The following is a 20631-nucleotide window of genomic DNA, read 5'->3' on the forward strand; positions in this document are numbered from 1 at the left end:
CGCTTCCAGCTTTCTTAAACTTCTGGCTTTTCTTACAACTTTTTTTTTTTTTTTTTGGTAGCATAAGAGTATTTTAACTGCACATAGTCAAAGACATCTAAAATTTAATTATGATCAGAAATCCAAATTACACAAGCTTTGTTTGCTGTGCTGTCTGTAATAAAATAATTCCACCTGCCCCTTTTGGGGAAACCTTCAAACGGATCCATGAATACAAGCCATTTAAGACACGCTTTTACACTCACAAAGATATACTGGGTAAGTGAATGCTCTTTTCCTTTGTTCTAGTTTTTGACAGCATATTGTGTCATTCTTTCTGCTATGTAGACTTTTCTCTTCTGATCAAAGTTGCTTATCTTGCCAGAAGTGTCTCTTTGGCATGAGAAGAATATTGGTTGAAATCTTGCTTCTCCTCTGACCAGTTATGTGTCTTGGACAGTAGTACACTTAGTCTCTCAATCTATTTCCTTATAGGGGTGTTAGGGATCCTATATTAAAAAGGGATGCTAATCCCTATTTGTAGGTTGGTTATGACGTTTTAATTAGCTATTTATTGACACGTAATAGTAAATGGGAGGTTTTTTTGCTCTTGCCCATACTTGTGCACCTTCCTTACATACAGGAGGGGAAATACCTCTAAGCAACACCTTAATAAGTGGGTGGCACTATAACCTTTACTAGTAGCTGGTGATATAAATATAGTTAACATGGAGATAACCAGAGACTACTGTCTAAGCAAATCAGATTGTCATCACAATTTTTTGCTTCTATTCTTATTCCCATCAAAGTTTATAGTCTGACTTGAGCCTTAGGAATGTTTTCCTAAGGACTCTCAATATACTTCTTTGATCCTCTCTTCTTATAAACTGGTAAACTAGTGATTCGATTTCACTCCTGATTTTTAAAAATATGAGAAGCTAGCTAAAGAATGGAGAGTATTTTGAAAACACAGAGTATAGGGGAGATCAAATTGGAGTTGTCCTCTACAAATATCAGTACCAAAACTGATTTTAACTTTCAGTACATGTTTAGTATGACTTATTAATAATAATATCTAAAATTATTTGACTTTACGTCCACATCAGTGGTTATCTTTTCTTAAATGTGTGTTTATTGATTGGTTCCTTATGCCTTCTGAGATATCTGAATCTAAACATTAAGTGGATAAATTAAATCAAGTTAGAAATTATTATTTTATATTCAGTGACCTGTATTTATCATTGACTAAGTCAAGAGTCAAAATTCTCTGTTCTGGAATCCCTGGGTGGTGCAGTGGTTTAGCGCCTGCCTTTGGCCCAGGGCGCGATCCTGGAGACCCGGGATCGAATCCCACGTCAGGCTCCCGGTGCATGGAGCCTGCTTCTCCCTCTGCCTGTGTCTCTCTGCCTCTCTCTCATTCTCTCTCTCTCTCTGTGACTATCATAAATAAATAAAAAAAAGATATCAAAACAGCATAATAAACAGAAAATTTATTTTAAAAAATTCTCTGTTCTTTGTAAGTAAATTCAGAAGCATGTGAGAATGTCTGTAAAAATGTTAAGTGAATATTGCATAGGGCAGTAGTCCTCAACCCTAGCAGTGTACACAGCTTTTATTTATTTATGTATTTATTTATTTATTTATTTACTTACTTATTTTAGTAGTCTCCACGCCCAATGTAGAGCCCAGCATGAGGCTTGAACTCACAACCCTGAGGTCAAGACCTGAGCTGAGATCAAGAGTTGACACTTAACCAACTGAGCTACCCAGGTGGCCCAGTGCACACAGCTTTTAAAACATTTGTTTTTACTACAAATGTCTAAATAGAGAGTCATTGGACTTAATATTAATTCAACACAGACTCCCTAAATCATAACCTTCAGAATCAGGGTTCAGCATTGTTGGTTTTTATTTTTTTATATTTGTTTCTTATTTTTATTAAAATAATTTTTTTATTTTATTTGGAAATTTTTAATTTTTTTAAATTTTTATTTGGAAATTAAGACTCACAAGATTAAAAAACAGAACAGTGTTCCCTTGTATTCCTTCTCCAGTTTCTCTTATTGATATCTTACATAATGCTAGTGTATTGTCAAAACCAGAAAATTGGTATTGGAACAATACTGCTAACTCAGGTACAGACCTTACATGCATTTCTTTTTTTTGGTGTATAATTTTATGAAATTTATCACATGTGTAGGATTATGTAACTATCACCACAATCAGGACAGAGAACTGTTCTGTCACTACAAAAGAACTCCCTTGTGTTACCCCTTAATACACCTTAACCTGAACCACTAATCTGTTCATCACTATAATCTTATCCTTTTGAGAATGTTATATAAATGGAATCATACAGTATGTAACTCTTTGAAATTGGCATGAGATCCATCCAAGTTTTTCTTTGTATTAGTAGTCTTTTCCAACTATTTTTTTTAAGTTATGCAAGAATCCTGTTGAACAATCAGGGTTGAAAGTAACTAATATAAAATAATGGAATTTAGGCATAAAAAAGAGTAAGAGCAGCCCACAGTTGTATCATATTTTTATGAAGTTCAGGACACTGATGGCCCATGCTTCATCACCTTTCTTCCTAGATCTATCCACACTTGCTCTCAATGAGTTGGCCTAATTGTTTACTACCACAGCCAGGCTTACTCTAGCAGCTGGGAAGAGTAGAAATGGTTCCAAATTGCTCTAAGTGGCTATTACCTCTAGCTTCAAAATCTCAGAGGAAAAAGTCATGTTCTCCTTACATCATCATATATAATCCTGGAGAATGGGAACAATATGATGGGCCAAGCAGATTGGTTGCTATGAGTTGTAGTCCCCTCAGAACCACCTGAGGTAAGAGAGGAATATTCTTGAGAGAAATGGGTCCTGAGGGAGTGCAGAGACATTGGGCAAACACGTATGTCCACAGTGGCTTATCTGTGCTTATCATCAAGCTGGGCATCAAGAGAGAGACACTGCAATATAAGATATGCTTTATAATTTTTGGAAGCTGATCATCAAGACCTAATCACATGAAAAGTTAACAATTCAACAAATCTAAGATGTGAGAAATGAATGAAGAGTAGTATAAGAGATTGGGGCAGAGATCCCTCTGTGTGTGCCTTGAGCAATGAAAAGGCTTATCACCTGCACACACACAGGTCCTGAGCCACCTAACAGTCTGCTCTGGCAGGCCAAGATGGAGCTTGGCTGCAGGTCTAGCTCTGTCCCTAGCTGTCTGGTACTGTGTGGTCCTCTAACCTCTTTAGCCTTTTATTTTCTTGTCCAAACAGGGAGGCTATTATGGGAATATTATCTTGTAGAAATTAAATGAGATTATTGACCAAGAAGTACTAAACAGCTATCCCTTTACTCACTCCACAACTGAGTGAGGACCTACCCATGGAGAAAGAGAGGCATGTAACAGAGTGAAGAGAGCATTCTGCTACCACTTTCCTGAGGGAGGTAATACCCGCACTCAGGGGCAGGGAGAGAGGAGTGGGATGATGTGCTAATAGCACTTGAATATTCTCTTACTGTTTTGCTCTGAAACCACAAAATGTGCTCTTTTCTGCCACTTTACTTCCCCAGTTGCTTATTGTGTGGCCTGAGTGTGATGAAGGGAACAGACTGTCTCCAGACCTGGTGGTGCTGTGAGCTTCTTCCTCATTAATTAGGGAAAGACCTACCCTTTTCATTGGTATCTTTATTTAAAGAAAAGATTGACATCTGAAAGAGTATATCTTTTAGAGAACACTAATAAGTAACTAGGCGATAGTGAAAAAAGAAAAAACAGTCTGTGGACACATGTGATTGTTTTTCCCCAAATACACAGATATCGGGGCAGATATTCTGGATAAAGAAGAGCAATTTCAAGAGGCAGTACTCAAAGAACGTATTGCAAAAGCAGAAGCTGATGTGTGGGTTCAGGTAAAAGAAGTTGGATATCAACCTAAATGCATCTTTACAGTTCTTTCACTTTTTGGATTTGTCCAAAACAATAAGCAGAACTGGCTTCGAATACTGGCTATCTGTGGGACCTTGGGCAAGTTCTTCAACTCTGCAGTCTCAGCTTCTTCGATGTAAAAGAGGAAAAATAGTATTCTATGGGATTATTGAAAGAATTCAGTGAAATAATGTGTCTGGTACACAGGAGGTGTTTAGTGAGCAGCAGACACCATTAGGAGCTTCCTTCTAAATTGCCCCTCTGTATGGAAGACTCCTGCTCCCTTTATTATTCTCATTGGATTAGAACGTAAAACAAACAAACAAAAAAACATGACATCCTTGTTGGCAATTGCTTATTATTGCTTACTATTTAATATGTAGACCATCCATTTATGTGGTATATAACACCCCTGACCAAGTTCCTGTTTTTTCCAAATGCTACCTTATGGCCTGCTTTCCTTGCTCCTTTTTCTCCAAAGTCTTTAATACCTTGTCCCTATGACTGCTGAGGGCTATAGAGGCAATTTGAGGGTGTTGGGGCTCACAGATCCCAGACACTTAACTGAACAAAATATCAATCCTCTAGCCCCTACTTCTTGCAGTCATAGGTAGAATAATACAAACAACTTCCTAAAGAGAATTAATGCTCTGTGAGAGCAGGACAAGCTACAGTGCTTAGAACATTATTTCTCAGTTTCTATATAACACAGACATCATAGCAAAGAGTGTTAGAATTATCCAGCATTAGTGCAGGCACAAACTTGGTATTCAAATACAAAGTGCAAATGCTCCAAGTGTGAAGGGTAATATGAATAAAAGTCATAGTAGTCATCTCTGTTCATCAATAATAGGAAAATTCAAATCAATTGCAAACTATTAACTATATACCTTAGTACAAAGCAATGCCTTTATGAATAATCTACCATTTGAATGTCAGCATATCTAATGATCTGGGCATTCTCTTCAAATAAAATAATATCTCTTTCTGAACACCTGATGCAGGAGGCCAGGGATGGTGCTCAGCCGCCCTTCTCAGCAAGTTCTAGCTTTGTGCATCTTTCCACTTTTCTGTATTTTCCAGATTTTCAGCAATGAGCACTCATTACTTTGATAGTCAGTCAAGCAAGGAATAAGTGCCAAAGAAAAGACAACCCAGCAGCTTACAGAAAACTCTCTTTAGCAATTCCCAAAACAGTGATGTTAGCCATCAGTTGGGATGTGTTAGGGCATCTCTGGTTGAGGCAGCCAGTTTGCTGTGGGAGATTTGAGATGGAAACAGAACAAGTAAGTAGAGTCCCCATGGCAGTTGCTAATTTTCAGTAAACACGAAAAATTTGTATTAATATAAATTTATACATTAATACATAAATATGAATAAATACAGGCTGTTTCTTTCAAAGGCTGATGAACGTCAAAAACAAGCAATTGAGAAAGCACTTGAAGAAGCAAATGACAAACACAAAATTAATATTCAGATCCTGGAAGAGGAACATCGAAAAGACTTACAGGTTTTCACAACAGCTTATTTGTTGTCTTTTTAAGGGTGCATAGGTCAGTAAAAAGCTCTGGCAAAGGAATAAGAGAAAAAACAAAATATGTAAAAACTCCGTGGGTGTTTCGTGGAGGTTGGTCAAGAGACTCAGGATTTTCACAGAAGAGAGGCAGCAGTGATGGATGGGTGCAGGAGAATCCCATGGTCTCTGATTGATGAATCCAAACCTTGACGGGGTTTCAAGGCCCAAAGGAGCTACCCCGTGTGCCTTACCCACCACATCTCTGGCCCCAGCCCCTTTTCTGTCTCACACAGCCCTTTTTGGGCACCTCAAACCTGAATGCATCCCCTTCCTTCCTACCTCGGGAGTCTTTGCTAGAATGTTCTTTCATCTGTTCAACTTCATCTGTTTTAGCTCAAACATCACTACTCAAAGGAAGCTTTACCTGAGCAGCTCTGCCCTGACACCACACACTGTCCTCGATACATTGTCCCCTTTTACAGTGGTCCTCACCCATCAGCATTGTAGTTAAATAGATTGTGTGATTACTTGTTGAATTTCTGCCCCCCATGTGACTGTGGCCTCTGATAAGTCCTGTCTCTCTCATTCCCACTCGAGACCCGTGCCCAGTGCAGAGCCTGGACTTAGCCAGTTGTTCATATTGGGGCTGAACAAAGGAAGTAGTCTGTTTCTTCCTTCTCCTGGACTCTCTGATTGCATCCTCTTCCCTCAATTTGTATTTACTGTGGTGCCAAGAGGGCCCCTGAGCTGTTACTGAAGTATTTCCTGTGGCACCAGAGCTCATAAAATGAGGAGTCCTCTTTTTTTTAAAGATTTTATTTATTTATTCATGAGAGACAAAGAGGGAGAGACACAGGCTGAGGGAGAAGCAGGCTCCCCGCAAAGAGCGTGATGTGGGACACTATCCCAGATCCCAGGATCACACCCTGAGTCAAAGGCGGACCCCCAACCACTAAGCCACCCAGGCATCCTGAGGGGTCTTCTTTCTAACATGAAACTTGCTCAAGCACACAACTGTCAGTAACTAGCAAACCTTCCAGGCAGAGGTCCAGGAATTAATTATTTAGTTCAGTACCTCAGTCACAAAATCTGATCAAGGGGAAAAAAATATAGAACTATTTTCATATGTCGGCCATGGGAGGGGCAGAACAGGATGTGGTGTGGATGTGACAACTCATGGGCAGAGGCTGGAGAGAAAGTGGCAGAAATTTGGCCCCAGGTTTGGCCTAACTTAATAAAGAACGTAACTAATACACAGTTCAGGGACCACTGGCCCATTTTTTCATTGTTTCAGTAATGAGCACCTACCCTATATCATATTGGCATTAGATGAGATTAAATGGGCTGTCCTTGTCCTCAGGAAATTTGTTGACAGGAAAGGGAGCTCTGCCCCAAGGTTCCTGAACAGTAGTAGGATCCTCTCTGCTTGGCTCCGCTGGCCATGGATCCTGAGAAGTTGGCTGCAGTGGTTCACTCCCCATTCCCTATTTTAGTCCAAAGCATAAAGAATATTCAGCATGTCTAGGTAGACCTCATATTCAGCTGGCATCTTCTGGTATGGCCATTAAGAATTTAAATACTTCTCTATCAGTTATTAGATAAGCACTCCCCAATCACTGGGCTTCTCCCCCAGACTCTAAGGCCTCCTCCAATCCAGTAAGGGTCAACCCTTTAAATTAGTGGGGAACTCCAGGACCTTGCTCCAATGCTGCAGCCAGAGGATACACATTTTAAATATCACTCCTGGAGTTAGGTTGTGAAAATGCAAGGATAATTTAGCCTGTTTCAAGGAGCTCACATTGATTGTACCCCAGATAGTCTTTGGGTGGAGTTGATACACTTAGGTGCTAACATAGAAGAAGCCTAAGAAAATGTAAAGGGGAAAAGTTAGAAGGACGTTGACCTTTCTAAAATATTTGTCTAGGGTTTGGGAATTTACATTTATACTGCCATCTCAGGAACATTTTTCGAAAAGATTTTATTTATTTATTTGAGAAAGAGAGTGCACAAGCAGGGTGTGGGGTGGGGTGGGGTGGGGGAGGGAGAGGGGCAGAGGGAGAGAGAAAGGGACAAGCAGACTCCCCACTGAGTGCAGAGCCTGTCATGGGACTCAATCCCAGAACCCTGAGATCATGACCTGAACCAAAGTCGGACACTTAACGTACTGAGCCACCAAGACAACTCAGGGACACTTTTAGTGTAAGGAAGGAATGATTTGTCTAAGAGGGATGCATAGGATTGTTTCAATTTAGGATACCCAGACATAGACATCATTATTGCTTTTGAAGGAATGTCTACAAAACAACTGCTTTAGAATCTACTCACCAGGGAGCTTAACATGCAGATTCCCAGGCCCCACCTGACCTACAGAGTCAGGGACAAGGTTTTTAACCAGCAGTCCATCTGATTCTCACACATGTTACAGTTCAAGATTATCAATATGTAGAGCAGAAAACCAAGCTATTCTGAAACCAAATATTATTAAATTCGGATATGTAGACCTCACCAGGTATTACTCTTTTATGATATTAAGAATTTGGCATAAGTTGCAGATGCTTACTGTTAAATAAAATTTGTAGACCTTATCCAATGGACAGGTAGTATTTTGAAAAGAGATTTAGATTAACTTTTTCAAATCTAAGAATATTGAAAAGCAACTGATAAAATGGAAGTTAAGGGAAAATTAGAGTAGAAAATATAATGAAGTCTAGAGTGAATTAAAAACTTAAAAATTGTATATATGCATGAGTTCCTGTGCAATTATCACTATTTGGGCTCTGAACTTTTGGCAGCCAGTGGAAAGAGGAAAATGCCATGAATCACCATGTCCATAAGGCAAAAACAGATCAGATACTCAGAGAGGTCCGGATATCCCTACATGTGATAGCTGAGAGAAATTTCTCCTAAGGGAGATATTATGTCATAAATGTCTGTCAAACATCAGCACAGTAAATTTGATGGATTTCATGAGGCTGTTTCTTACAATATCTCAATATATGGGCTGATTTATTCAAAATGCATTTCAGTAAAAGTAATTTAACTGGGAGACTTTCCATTGAATAAGAACACTGCCAAACAGTCAGTCATTGAATTATTTTTGTAACTTTAAAGATATATTCCACACGCTTTATGAGGCAGTAAAATGATTTTGCGTTTAAGACGTCATTACATAAAAGAAGGACTTGGTTTAATTCTTTGAATCCAAGTTCAGAACCCAGACAAAATAAAGGGGTGGGGTGTCATTTTTAAATTCTGTGATTCAGATAGAAATATTTTGTGATACTACTTCATCTATCTAAAACTCAAGCATTCAGCAGTCTCAATTACTGAGAATACACTTGAAGACCCAGAAATAATTTAAAATATCCCTGAGGAATTTAAATAAAGGTCTCTGACTACAAGACTTACAACTCAGGCTTATTACTCATAGCAGAACTTCCCCATTCCCCACTCAAATATTATTTACACTTACTCAAAAGCCTGAACCCAACAGATGTGGCTGCTCTGTGTCACAAATCCAGAATAAATTAAATGTCAGAAACTAGAAATGATAAAAAGGAGATCACACCAGTAATGAGAACAGACAGTCCTCAGCATAATAGCATTGAAGAAAAAAAAATTACAAAAATCAGTTATCAGATCTCAAAAAAGCAAAGCAGTCTGGGGTCATTTTTGACAGAGACAAGTAGCCCCATAACTTGAACAATTAACTAAAGTGTGACATAGAATATTTAGCTCAATACAACCATTCTGTTTTATCTACCAGCCTGGATCACCAAGAAAGGTCAAAGTATGTTCGCTATACTCTTTTTATGAAGTAAGATAAATGTTAAAGACATTTATAAATATTTCCATTCAAAATGTTTTATTGTCAAAAAGCTCTAGTCCTCTAAGAGACAAAGCCTTCTGTAGTATGGAAAACCTAGCTGGCATTTCTAAATAGCCAGTGTTTTCCTTAAAATTTCTTTCTAAATACATGAACTGCAGCCACTCTGGAGAGATTCTTTAAGTTGTTTTCTCTTGTTTTATTCCTTTTTTAAAATTTTCACCTTTGGAGTAGCTGAAGTGAGAAATTGAAAACTTGCTTCCTCTTGAAAAAAACTGAAGCCTAGGCAGTCCGGGTGGCTTGGCGGTTTAGTGCCACCTTCAGCTCAGGGCATGATCCTGGAGATCCAGAATCCAGTCCCACGTCAGGCTCCCTGCATGGAGCCTGCTTCTCCCTCTGCCTGTGTCTCTGCTTCTCTCTCTGTGTGTGTCTCTCATGAATAAACAAATAAAATCTTTAAAAAAAAAAAACAACCTGAAGCCTAACAAATATTTTAATAGCTGAAACACTTGTCTAAAAAAGCTAAAGTGGTTTTAGTTTCCCTTGAGACATAGAGTTCAAAAGAAAGAAAGAGAGAGAAAAGTAAGCAGACATGCTCATTGTAATTAAATTGTACAGGATTTCTGGAATGAAAATAAATCGATGAATCTCTTGAAAGAACCTAGCATCACAGCCAGCAATGAAGCAAGAAACTGGCCTTGAGAATTCTGTTTCTGTTCCTTGTTCTTCCACTGACTCACTATGTAAAATAACTTATTTCTTTATGCTATCTTGTTATCCCTTAAATCGAGATAAAAATTTACCTTTAAATGAAAATTTTGAAACTTTAGACAGAATTCACAGCTCCTCCTTTCTTGCATTTCTACTAAAACACTCATTGCATGATTAAGTTGCTGGTTTCTTCCACTAGACTTCCTTTGAACAGTGAGTCTTTGAGGAGGAGGATTCCTGCCTTCTTGTGTTTGTAGTACGTGGGCCTAGCACAGTGCCTAGCACACGGCAGAGTTAGAGACATTTCCAAAATGGTTACAGGGTTTTCCTTGAGCATCTGTTTTTCTTGAGTCCAAATTTGACTTGTGCTTCCTCTCTTTACTTGGCCAAAGTCATCCTCCACAGGTCCTTCTACCCTGAAGCAATGGAGCACTTGTTCCTGTCCCCTTGGTGAAGGAGAAAGAGTCCCTCAATGCTAATGAGCCGAAATGCTCAGATGGCAAGAGGACTGGCAGATGAGCTTCTGTAACGACAGTTATGGGCAACTATTACCTGCTTGAACTTCAGGTTCCCTTCTACCCAGGAGACACTTAGGGGGCATAGTCATTATTTCTGTCATTTTCCGAGATTGACTTTGTAAAGGAGAATCGTATTATGTATCTCTAATTATGTATAAAGATAATATGATATTATAGAATATGTGGACAATCAAGGAATAAAAAGACCTATTTTCCCATTCTGCATTTTGGGAATATTCCAATATTACCTATATGAATATTTACGTTCTAATCTTTGCAACATTTCTGGCATTAGCATCATATAAATGAAGTTTTCCATATTATATACACTATTTTTTTTAATTTTTTATTTATTTATTTATGATAGTCACAGAGAGAGAGAGAGGCAGAGACACAGGCAGAGGGAGAAGCAGGCTCCATGCACCGGGAGCCTGATGTGGGACTCGATCCCGGGTCTCCAGGATCGCGCCCTGGGCCAAAGGCAGGCGCCAAACTGCTGCGCCACCCAGGGATCCCCACTATTTTATTTTTAAAAAGATTTTATTTATTTATTCACGAGAGACACAGAGAGGCAGAGGCAGAGGCAGAGGGAGAAGCAAGTTCCCTGCAAGGAGCCTGATGTGGGACTGGATCCCAGGACCCCAGGATCATGCCCTGAGCTGAAGGCAGATGCTCAACCACTGAGCCACCCAGGTGCCCCTATTTTATTTTTCTTTAGAGAGAGCACAAGTGGGGGCAGAGGGGCAGAGGGAGAGAGAGAGTCTTAAGCAAGCTGCATGCCCAGTGTGGAGCCCAAGGCAGGGTTTGATCTCATGACCCTGAGTTCATGACCTGAGCTGAAGTCAAGAGTCAGACACTTCACTGACTGAGCCAACCAGGCACTCCCACACTCTTAAGTCATCAGTGTTCACAGCTGCACATTCCACTGGGTTGATGAACTGATTCTAATAACCTCTTAGTGTGCATTTTTAAACATCAAAATTTTAACATCTAAACCTCTTTATTGCTTAAGGAATTGGCAGCCAAAACCAAGATAGAGGTGCACCAAAACATGGAAGATGAACTGCGGAGAGAACATTTGGCTGCAGAACAACGCATGATGCATAGAATCCAGAGGATTATGATGGAGTGCCACAGGGAAAAGGTCCAGGCTGTGGAGAAGGCCAGGGCTGAAGAAAGACAGATGGCCCAAGAAGCAATCCAGGCCCAGAAAAGGTATTCCAGAGAAGACATTTGCAAATAAGTATCTTACTCTGGCCAAATCAACTTGGAGAAAGGGATAAGGTTGAGGCACATAAATAGGTATTTTCCAGGTTCTGTGTTTTTACATTTTTATTATGGATTATACCAAACATAGAGAACAGTATATAACATATTGTAGAATGTGTGTATATGTGTATGTGTGGTTTAAAGAAAAACAGCACAAATATTGAAGGACCTACCACTCATCCGAAGAGACTGAAGATTGCAGGGCAGCCCTGGTGGCTCAGCAGTTTAGCGTTACCTTCAGCCCAGGGTGGGATCCTGGAGACCCGGGATCAGGTCCCATGTCAGGCTCCTTGCATGGGGCCTGTTTCTCCCTCTGCCTGTGTCTCTGCCTCTCTCTTTCTCTATGTCTCTCATGCATAAATAAATAAAATCTTTATTTAAAAAAAAAAAGAAAATTGCTACCACTTCTGACACTCCCATGTTTTCTTCCTCAATCACATTTTCTTCCTCTCACCCCTCTCAAGAGATAATACCAGCCTAAATAATGTGTTTTGCATTCTGTATCTCCAGTTTTAAGAGGCTGAGGAGAGGAATCAAGAAACATTTCCACATAAACACATAAAAGTCAATCTTCACATCCACTAACCAATATGATACACCAGCATGGATGTGTTACTTCTTGGTCATTTCCTTATTACACAAGTAATATATGCTGTAAACTGACACTTTGGAAATACGTAGGGCAAAACTTGCTAAATCCTGACTCATTGCTTTCCTACCCTCCCTATCTCCCATGGATTTTAATTTTATTTATTTTTATTTTTAAAAAAATTTTATTTATTCATAAGAGACACACAGAGAGAGGCAGAGACACACTGGCAGAGGGAGAAGTAGGCTTTCCGCAAGGAGCCCGATGTGGGACTCAATCCCAGGACCAGGATCACACCCTGAGCGAAAGGCAGATGCTCAACTGCTGAGCCACCCAGGCATTCCAAATTTTCATTTTGAATAATGGGGTCCATGTCCTTCCATGCCCTTTTGACATAATTACAACCTTATATTTATACATAATCACAAGTAATGTCTACATAAATTAGATCACTTTTTTTTTTTTAAGAATACTGAAGTAACCACTTTTATGTATGCAATGAACATTGATGGAGTTGACCGATTTTAACAGGACAGCAGTCAGGATCCCTAGTGATTACTGGGACCAAGAGAAAACCACAGTTTCCAGGGGTTAAGTGACCTGTCCGAGGCCATATAGCTGCAGCAACAGAACCAAGACTGAAACCTCTGTTTGGCCTTTTAGTTCAGGACTTGTTTCTTTTGTTTTGCTCTTTGGCTTTAGGAATGAATCTATTTGTATGTATTTAATGGGTAAAATCTTCTTTGTTAGAAATGTTTAGAACAGGGCCAAGGGCCAAATTCCGTAGGATTCTTATTTTGCAGATAAGGAAGAGTAAGGGCTGCAGCTGTGACTGTTTAGGTGGTACCTTCCTTCATTCATAGGCGATAAATCATTGTTGAGACACAGAAGTAAGGTGAAAGGATTCTGGGAGAATGGGAAGGTGGTAACTCCCAAATGAGTTGTGGTGCAATACAGTGAAAGAGGTATCCTCCTCTTCCTTCTCCCCACCTTCCATCTACAGGAACTCTGCCTCTCCTGTGGGAGCTTCTGGGTCTACTCCTCACACACCTGCAATATTTACTCCTTCCCCCACTCTGCTGCTTTCACCATACTCCCCACCTCTGGCCCTTTCCTCTGTGAGGTTTGAGTAGAAGATTTTCAATGGCTGCCTTTTATTAAATCAGTTGCCTTTTATTAAATTAGGGAACTCTCATGTCTCTTGTTGAAGGATAGCCAACTAGAATGTCCATTTTGTTCATTGATGTATTCCAAATGCCTGGAAGAAAGCCTGGCACATGGTATGCATGTGCTAAATATTTATTAAACAAAGGTTCGAATGTGTTCCAATTAGCTGAACCCACTCTGCAGCACATCAGATCTTATTTCTAGTCATTGCTGGATTCCAGTGTTTTGTTTTGTATTGTTTTAAGATTTTATCTATTTATTCATGAGAGAGACAGAGAGAGAGGCAGAGACACAGGCAAAGGGAAAAGCAGCCTCCTCACAGGGAGCCCAATTTGGGTCTATCCCAGGACCCCGGGATCACACCCTGAGCCAAAGGCAGATGCTCAACTGCTGAGCCACCCAGGCATCCCTGGATCCCAGTGTTCTTTAGAGCATTAGCAGAAACTAATATAGGGAGAAGGACCACTGCTTAGAATTTGGCTATAACTCTTTTATTTGGCTATAAGCTTCCACTGAAAAATTAAGGATTCAGAACATTTATATATTATGACACATACATTAAATTCACAGAAAATTTTTTTGTGGACTGGGGTAATTAGATTCTAAACAGATTAGGAGATACTGTACTCTTTCTCTGGAAGGAATGAAGGGAAGAAGGGAGGGAGGGAGGGAGGAGCAAGTAAGAAGGCAAGTTTTGTTTGGAAAGGTTCTAAATGTTTTCTAGCCCAAGACAAAGGCATGAATGAAGTGACTCTTCAGGAATGTTAGTGTGCATGGCTATAATTCCTAATGATAGCTACCCTTTATTTAATACCCAGCACATGCAACACCCTTTGTGTGATTCTCACTGAATTCTCATGTCCCTTCCCGGATACTAGCATCCTCTATATCTTCAGATGAAGTCCCTGAGTCTTAAGAGAGAAACAGAGCAACCTGCCAAAGGCTGTGTAGATAAGAGGTGACAGGGCCAGATGTGAACCCTGGTCTACACCACACCAAAGCTTATGACCTTCCAATACATTACCCTGCTCATTTCACCAGAGCTTATAAAGTGTCTTCTATGGATGTGGGCCTGAGTTCTGGTACAAGGAAATAAGGGTGTTTACTCAACATGTGAAATAACTAAAGCATGGCAGCCCCATACACCAAGGCTAGATGAATGGGTACAAAGAACACATAAGTGCTGGGAAAGTCCTGAAAAGATGAAGCAACAAGTTTGTGTGCTATGTGGTGAGGTAGGTTTGTTGGAGGCAGTTAGTCTTGGATTGAGCCTTAGAAGGAAGGTGGTCCCATTTGTGAAAGACTGGCAAGAGCGAGAAAGCACAAACAACATGTAGAGGGGAAGGTGGATAGCATAGTGAGGCAGAACCAGGGGAAGGTGAAAAATATGAATAACCGCAAGATATAGATGTGCCACTAACGGGTGGCCTCTGAAGATGCTCCCCCACCAAACCTGTATAATGCCTGTCGCCTCTGTTTGAGGGTATCACTAATCCTCCTGCAAGATCAGGGTGTGGTAGTTTCACAGTTAGAAAATCAAAATGTATTTTCTTTAAAACACCGTGGTTATAACTGATTAAAATATTGCTAACAGTCTTATAGTTCAAGTGAAATAAATGGATTAAGGGCAGCCCGGGTGGCTCAGTGGTTTAGCGGCACCTTCAGCCCAGGGTGTGATCCTGGAGTCCCAGGATCGAGTCCTGCATCAGGCTCCCTGCGTGGCCTGCTTCTCCTTCTGCCTGTGTCTCACCCTCTATCTCATGTGTAAATAAATAAGATAAAAAAAAAGAGAAAAAAGGGATTAATAGTTTATTGTGGGCTCATCAGGAAAATGTTCAATATCACTCTGAACATTGGCTGTACAAATGAATTTTGGGAATAAATCCCTTTATAATTTAGGAATTGAAGAAATGGAGCAATGAAGTATGGTTCTTACTGCCTTGAGAGCTAGGACTTTTACTGATGGACATAGAAAGGAGGTTGAAAAGTGTGCTCTTAGCAGCCTATATGGGGAAAATGAAAAATTCAGTTAATAGGTAGAAGGGAATGAAGAGCCAGATATTATTCTTTCAACCTGTGAGCAATGTATCTTGTACCATTTCAACCAAAAGCAGTGAGAGAGAGAGCTAAGAGAGTCCCTAAAGAGCAAAGCACAAATCAGTTGCTAGTATGGTTTTTCCATGCTTTTTTTTTCCCTAAGAGTCTAATAAGGTTGGATCATTATATATTAGATTGAATTTGTATTTAGTAATCTATTTTTCTTCTCTGAGAACCCATTTTATAAAATATCAGACTGAATCCAGTAGATATATATGGACACACACTAAAATTATTAAAAAATAGTTCCATTTCTGGCCAGCACTACACGTAAATATGGTTTGTAATTTTGAAATCCCAAGATTAGAGCCTTATAAAGTGAGAGATGCAGAGAGACCTCACCACTTACAGAAGAAGCATGAATATTCACATAGTGTCAGAAGAGGCATTAGAGGTCATCAAATTGAACCTGACATTCCTTCTGCTAGATGCCTGCCAGGTGTTGGTGAGCCTCCAGGTGCTACTGTTTCAGGTATTTTACAACTGGGTGAAGCAGTTGGTTAAAATGCTGAATGCCTCTACTTGTCAAGTGGATCCAAAATGTGCTGAGTCTCATCCTCACATCCACCCTTGGCTTCCAGCTCTGCCTCCCCGCTATGCATAGTGATCCTTCAGATACTTGAGGAGAGAGAAAAAATGTCTAAGCTTTCATTTGGAGAAAAGAAAAAAAACACAAACTACTAAACCATATAATGTGATTTCTAGGCTATCTTTTGAGAAAAAAAATTATCATGGGTAATTTGTATAAATCTAAAAATATTTTAGATATACCACAAGAATTGACTATTTTTTATGATGAATATTTTGTGTATAGTAAGAATCCTTTTTAAGTATGAATTATTTCAGGCTTTATAATGCTCTACTCTAGCTGTTTTTAAATTGGTGTTACTTGGCATAAAAAAATGTATTGGAAAAAAATGTATTGGAGAGAACTACATCTATATTACCCACTTGTCTGCCCATTTACTGGTTACCTGTTGTATACATACCAGGCACCATGCCAGACAGGGAAGATAGAAGGATGAATGGGCACTCCAGACCATCTCTCCATGCCCTGTACCCACTTTCCTCCAGTCTTCAATTCCATGATTTCAAGGAAATTATCAGAATAAAGATCAGCGATACTCTAACCTAACCAAAGAGAGTGAATCCCAAAGGGTCAAAAATGCAGGCTCTAATGCAGGCTGGGAGGAGTTGGAAAGGACATTCCAAAAAATACCAGATCTTTTTAGTGAGAACCCATCTTGAGAGTAAGGAGTTTTAAGGGGGGCTGTTACGGAGGGTGGGAGCATGAGTCATCTAAGATGAACTTTATTTGAGCAGTTTTACCTGGGGTCAGCTCTTGTGGAGCCTTCTAGTTGGCCCCATAGATGAACACATCCTCTTTGTGGGCCAAGAGAAAGCCAGGCCAACCAGGCAGGAAGTTCACATCTGCATGTGACAAGGTGGTGGTTCCAGAAGGAGCACCACTTCCTCCATGAGGATTTGGGGCTGGCTCAAGGAAGCTTCCTTCCAATTCCTTCTGATCAAAGCCTCAGGGTCCCTGCTCACCACCTTCACAAGCTCTCCAATATCCTAAACATTCTATAAAACATCAGACTAAATCTTCAGGGTATGTGTAGAGGCTTGCTCCCAGCTCTAGCCACTGATAGCACTTCCATTCTCCTGTGACCAAGGCTGAGAACCAGGAAGTTGGTTTTTTTTTTTTTTAAGATAGATGAAGTTTATTTAGTTAAATCTTTTTATTCATATCAGATAATTGATTAAAATGCAGAAGTCATAAGTGTGCAGCTCCATGAATTATCAAGTTATGGACATACATTTTAAAACACTATGGAGGTCTAGAAATAGAATATTAAAGAATACCCTTGAGTTCCTGTTCATACTCCTCACAATCATTACCTTTTTTTTCAGTTCTTCACATATGTGATAGGAGGCCAAAGGTAGTCACTCTCCTGACTTCTAAATCCATAGATTAGTTTTGCCTTTTTTTTTGAACTTTGCATAAATGGGCTCAGTAGATGTGTAATCTTGTTTATAGGGCTTCTTCTGCATAACAGTGTTTATGAGATTCATTTGTTTTTTCATGTCACTATAGTTTGTTATTGAACATTATTCCATAATATAAATATACCACAATTTACTGTCTGTGTTATTTATTTATTTTATCTACATTATTGATGGGCAGTTGGGTTGTTTCTTTCTTTTTTTTTTTTTTTTTTTTTTTGCTTGTCCTGAGGTCATCCCCAACATGGCACTGAAAAAGGAAGTTGGTCTTGATTCCTTTTCTTTCTGCCTCCCCTTTATCCTAGCCAACACAGACTCTGGCACTTACTGCTTTGTAATATTTCTTGGACTTACCCCTTCTCTCCCTTTTCCTACTCCTTTCTTTTTCATCATTAATTCAGACCCTAATGGTTGCACACCCAGAATGTTGCAAAATAGTAACTATTCGTCTATCTACATCACCCCTTTACTATTCAGTTTAGCCACTATTACTGGAATAACAATTCTAAAATGTTACTTTCATTGCGTTGTCCTCCCAATAAAAACTTTATAATGACCTATTATGCTATTGCAGCAGGTACTGGTTAGGGCAAGAGCTCTCCCACTTGCTCAGTCGTGTCTCTGAACAATAACTAAATCTCCCTAAGCCTCAATTTCCTCACCTGTTACATGGGAATAATAACAAATAATAAATAAAAATTGTACCATCTTCAGTGAGTTATTGTGAAAATTAAATGAGATGTAATGCATGTAAAATTCTTAGCACAGTCCCTGGGACACAGTAAATACTCAGTAAATGTTAATCCTTATTATTAGTCATAGGTATAGCATGATTGGTGGGAAAAGGGAGAAAATATTACATAGCAGCAACAAGAGGCTAAGGACAACTGATGTTTACCTCATGATTGGGGAAGTCTGTCACATTTGAAAGTCAAGTTGAAAAAACTGGAGACAATGAGAGTATTGCATCTTGGAGGATAGAAGTTAGACGATAGAGCAGGGGCTAAGTCTTAGGAAGATTGTATTAGACCCAGAAGCAGAGGAGAAGGATTTTCAGGAACAGTCTTACATATTTGAATCAGCATTTGTAGGTTACTGAATTCTGAAATCTTGGGAGGTTCTACTCAAACTAGGTTGAGCAAAGACATCTACCAAAAGTGGCTAAAAGCTTGTGACCTGGACTTAGACCACCTGGTCTTGTGTACACCACTTGTACTGATTAAGTGAAATAGGGCAAGTCACCTGATTATTGTGAGCCTCAGTCTCCTCATCAGTGAAATAGGCAGAATAATAGACCCACTTCATGGAGTCATTTTGAGGAAACATTGAGCTCTAATGTATGAATGGGATGCTCATCCACTTACTTGCCTGGGACATGGTAAGAATTCAAAACAGTTGGCTGGTATAAATTATAATTATATACAATACAACCAGAGGTCTGTGAACTCATTCAGCAGTGGTTCTCCAGGTGTGGTCCAAGGAAAGCTCAGTATCCCTGAGACCCTTTCAGGGAGTCTCTGAGGTCAAAGCTATTTTCTTAATAATACAAAGATATTATTTGCCTTTTCACTCTCTTTATCTCACATGTACAGAGTGACATTTTCCAGGGTTTTATGATGTGTGATGTCACAACATATTGAAACAATGTGAAAAATCCACCTTTTTTTTTTTATTAAGCCAAGCAAGTAAAGAGTTTTGCAAAAAATGTGAAATTATGCCACTTTTCTCACCAAAGTTTTTTAATTTGGAAAATGTATCTTTGACAAAAGGTAAATTAATTACATTTAACATTTAAGAGGTTTAATCATACCTTACATAAATGTATAAATAATTTTTAAATGTCTCACTTTTAATTCTAATGCTGCCAGTGTCACTAGATATAACCAAAAAAACCACAAAAGTTGTTTGGGTTCCTTGGTCATTTTAAGAGTGAAAAGGGGTTTTGAGACCAAAAGGTTTGAGGTGGCTATCCTAGAGTATTGTTCAGAGTATTGTAAGTTAGGTACAGTTTCCTTCTTTCTGGCTGAGGGGAATAGCTGGATTGATACACAGAAATACATTCTCTAGGGGTTTAAAATTTTGACCCTACTTCTTCATTTTTAATTGCATTGCATTCATAGCTTTCTGGCTACAGAGGATTCAGGTCCCTAAAATTACCATCAGGGAAGTCAGTGGGCAATCTCCCTGCTGGAAAAATACTTTTGGATTGTTAACAGCTAATGCATCTGAAAGTTCATCTCTACTCCCCTGTCTCAGACTGATGGCTCATCTAAACAATGCAAAAATTTCTCATATATCTGAGGCAAAAACAACATCATTTTGTTTTTAGTGGCTAACTCATCTAACTTATAATTCCGTGTCTTTTGTAGACTAGCCACGGAGGAAATTTTGAATACTGGTATAACAGCTATGAAGGATCAGAAGAAGAGTATGACCCAGATAATAAAAGAAAAAGAACATGAAATGAACATTTACTATTGCATGACTCAGAGACAGAAGCAAGAAGAAGTTCAGGAAGTACTTCAAGAAGCAGAGAAGACACATCAGGTCACGCTTGGAAATGTGATGGATAAACTGGTTAACACTCAGGGGGAGCTGCTGTCCATAGCGAAACAACTAGGCATTATGACAAATTGGAAAGATTTCCTGGAGGAGGAATTACAGGAAACAAGGGCAGCATTTCAAAAATACATCAATTATACGTTTCCTAAGCTTTCGCCAGGACACGCAGATTTTATACTGCCAGAAAGAAAGAAAACACCTTCCAGTCTTATTATTCAGGAGAATGAAACAACTCCTGATTAAAAGTCTACAACTGAAATTTCACTACAAAAGTCATTGTTCCAAAGACTAAATAAATTAACTCAAAAACTATGTGTTGATCCCCAGTTATGTGCAGGATACTATTGGACTGCAGGCATTTTGACGGAAAATCAAAACATTAAAAATGCACATTCCAGGCTACTTTGAGTCTAAATCTAATTGAGGAGAAAAAACAGTTGAGAGGGATCA

General features: G+C 39.3%; 1 protein-coding gene across 1 annotated transcript; it reads left to right on the forward strand.

The window, feature by feature from the left end:
* Nucleotides 1–110: 110 nt before the first annotated feature.
* Nucleotides 111–20424, forward strand: CUNH6orf163 (chromosome unknown C6orf163 homolog). The gene is made up of 5 exons (XM_055329548.1): nt 111–258; nt 3809–3903; nt 5322–5429; nt 11503–11705; nt 19989–20424. The coding sequence occupies exons 1-5, from the start codon at nt 111–113 to the stop codon at nt 20422–20424; spliced, it is 990 nt and encodes a 329-aa protein (XP_055185523.1).
* Nucleotides 20425–20631: the final 207 nt, after the last annotated feature.

Source organism: Nyctereutes procyonoides, unplaced genomic scaffold, assembly GCF_905146905.1.
Source record: "Nyctereutes procyonoides isolate TBG_1078 unplaced genomic scaffold, NYPRO_anot_genome, whole genome shotgun sequence".
Taxonomy (NCBI): Eukaryota; Metazoa; Chordata; class Mammalia; order Carnivora; family Canidae; genus Nyctereutes; species Nyctereutes procyonoides.

Bases quoted from the DNA above. Each gene is read 5' to 3' on its own strand.
- CUNH6orf163 (XM_055329548.1), top strand. From the start codon at position 111: ATGATCAGAAATCCAAATTACACAAGCTTTGTTTGCTGTGCTGTCTGT. The intron at 259-3,808 runs GTAAGTGAATGC...CCAAATACACAG, and splicing joins CACTCACAAAGATATACTGG to ATATCGGGGCAGATATTCTG. The intron at 3,904-5,321 runs GTAAAAGAAGTT...TTTCTTTCAAAG, and splicing joins AAGCTGATGTGTGGGTTCAG to GCTGATGAACGTCAAAAACA.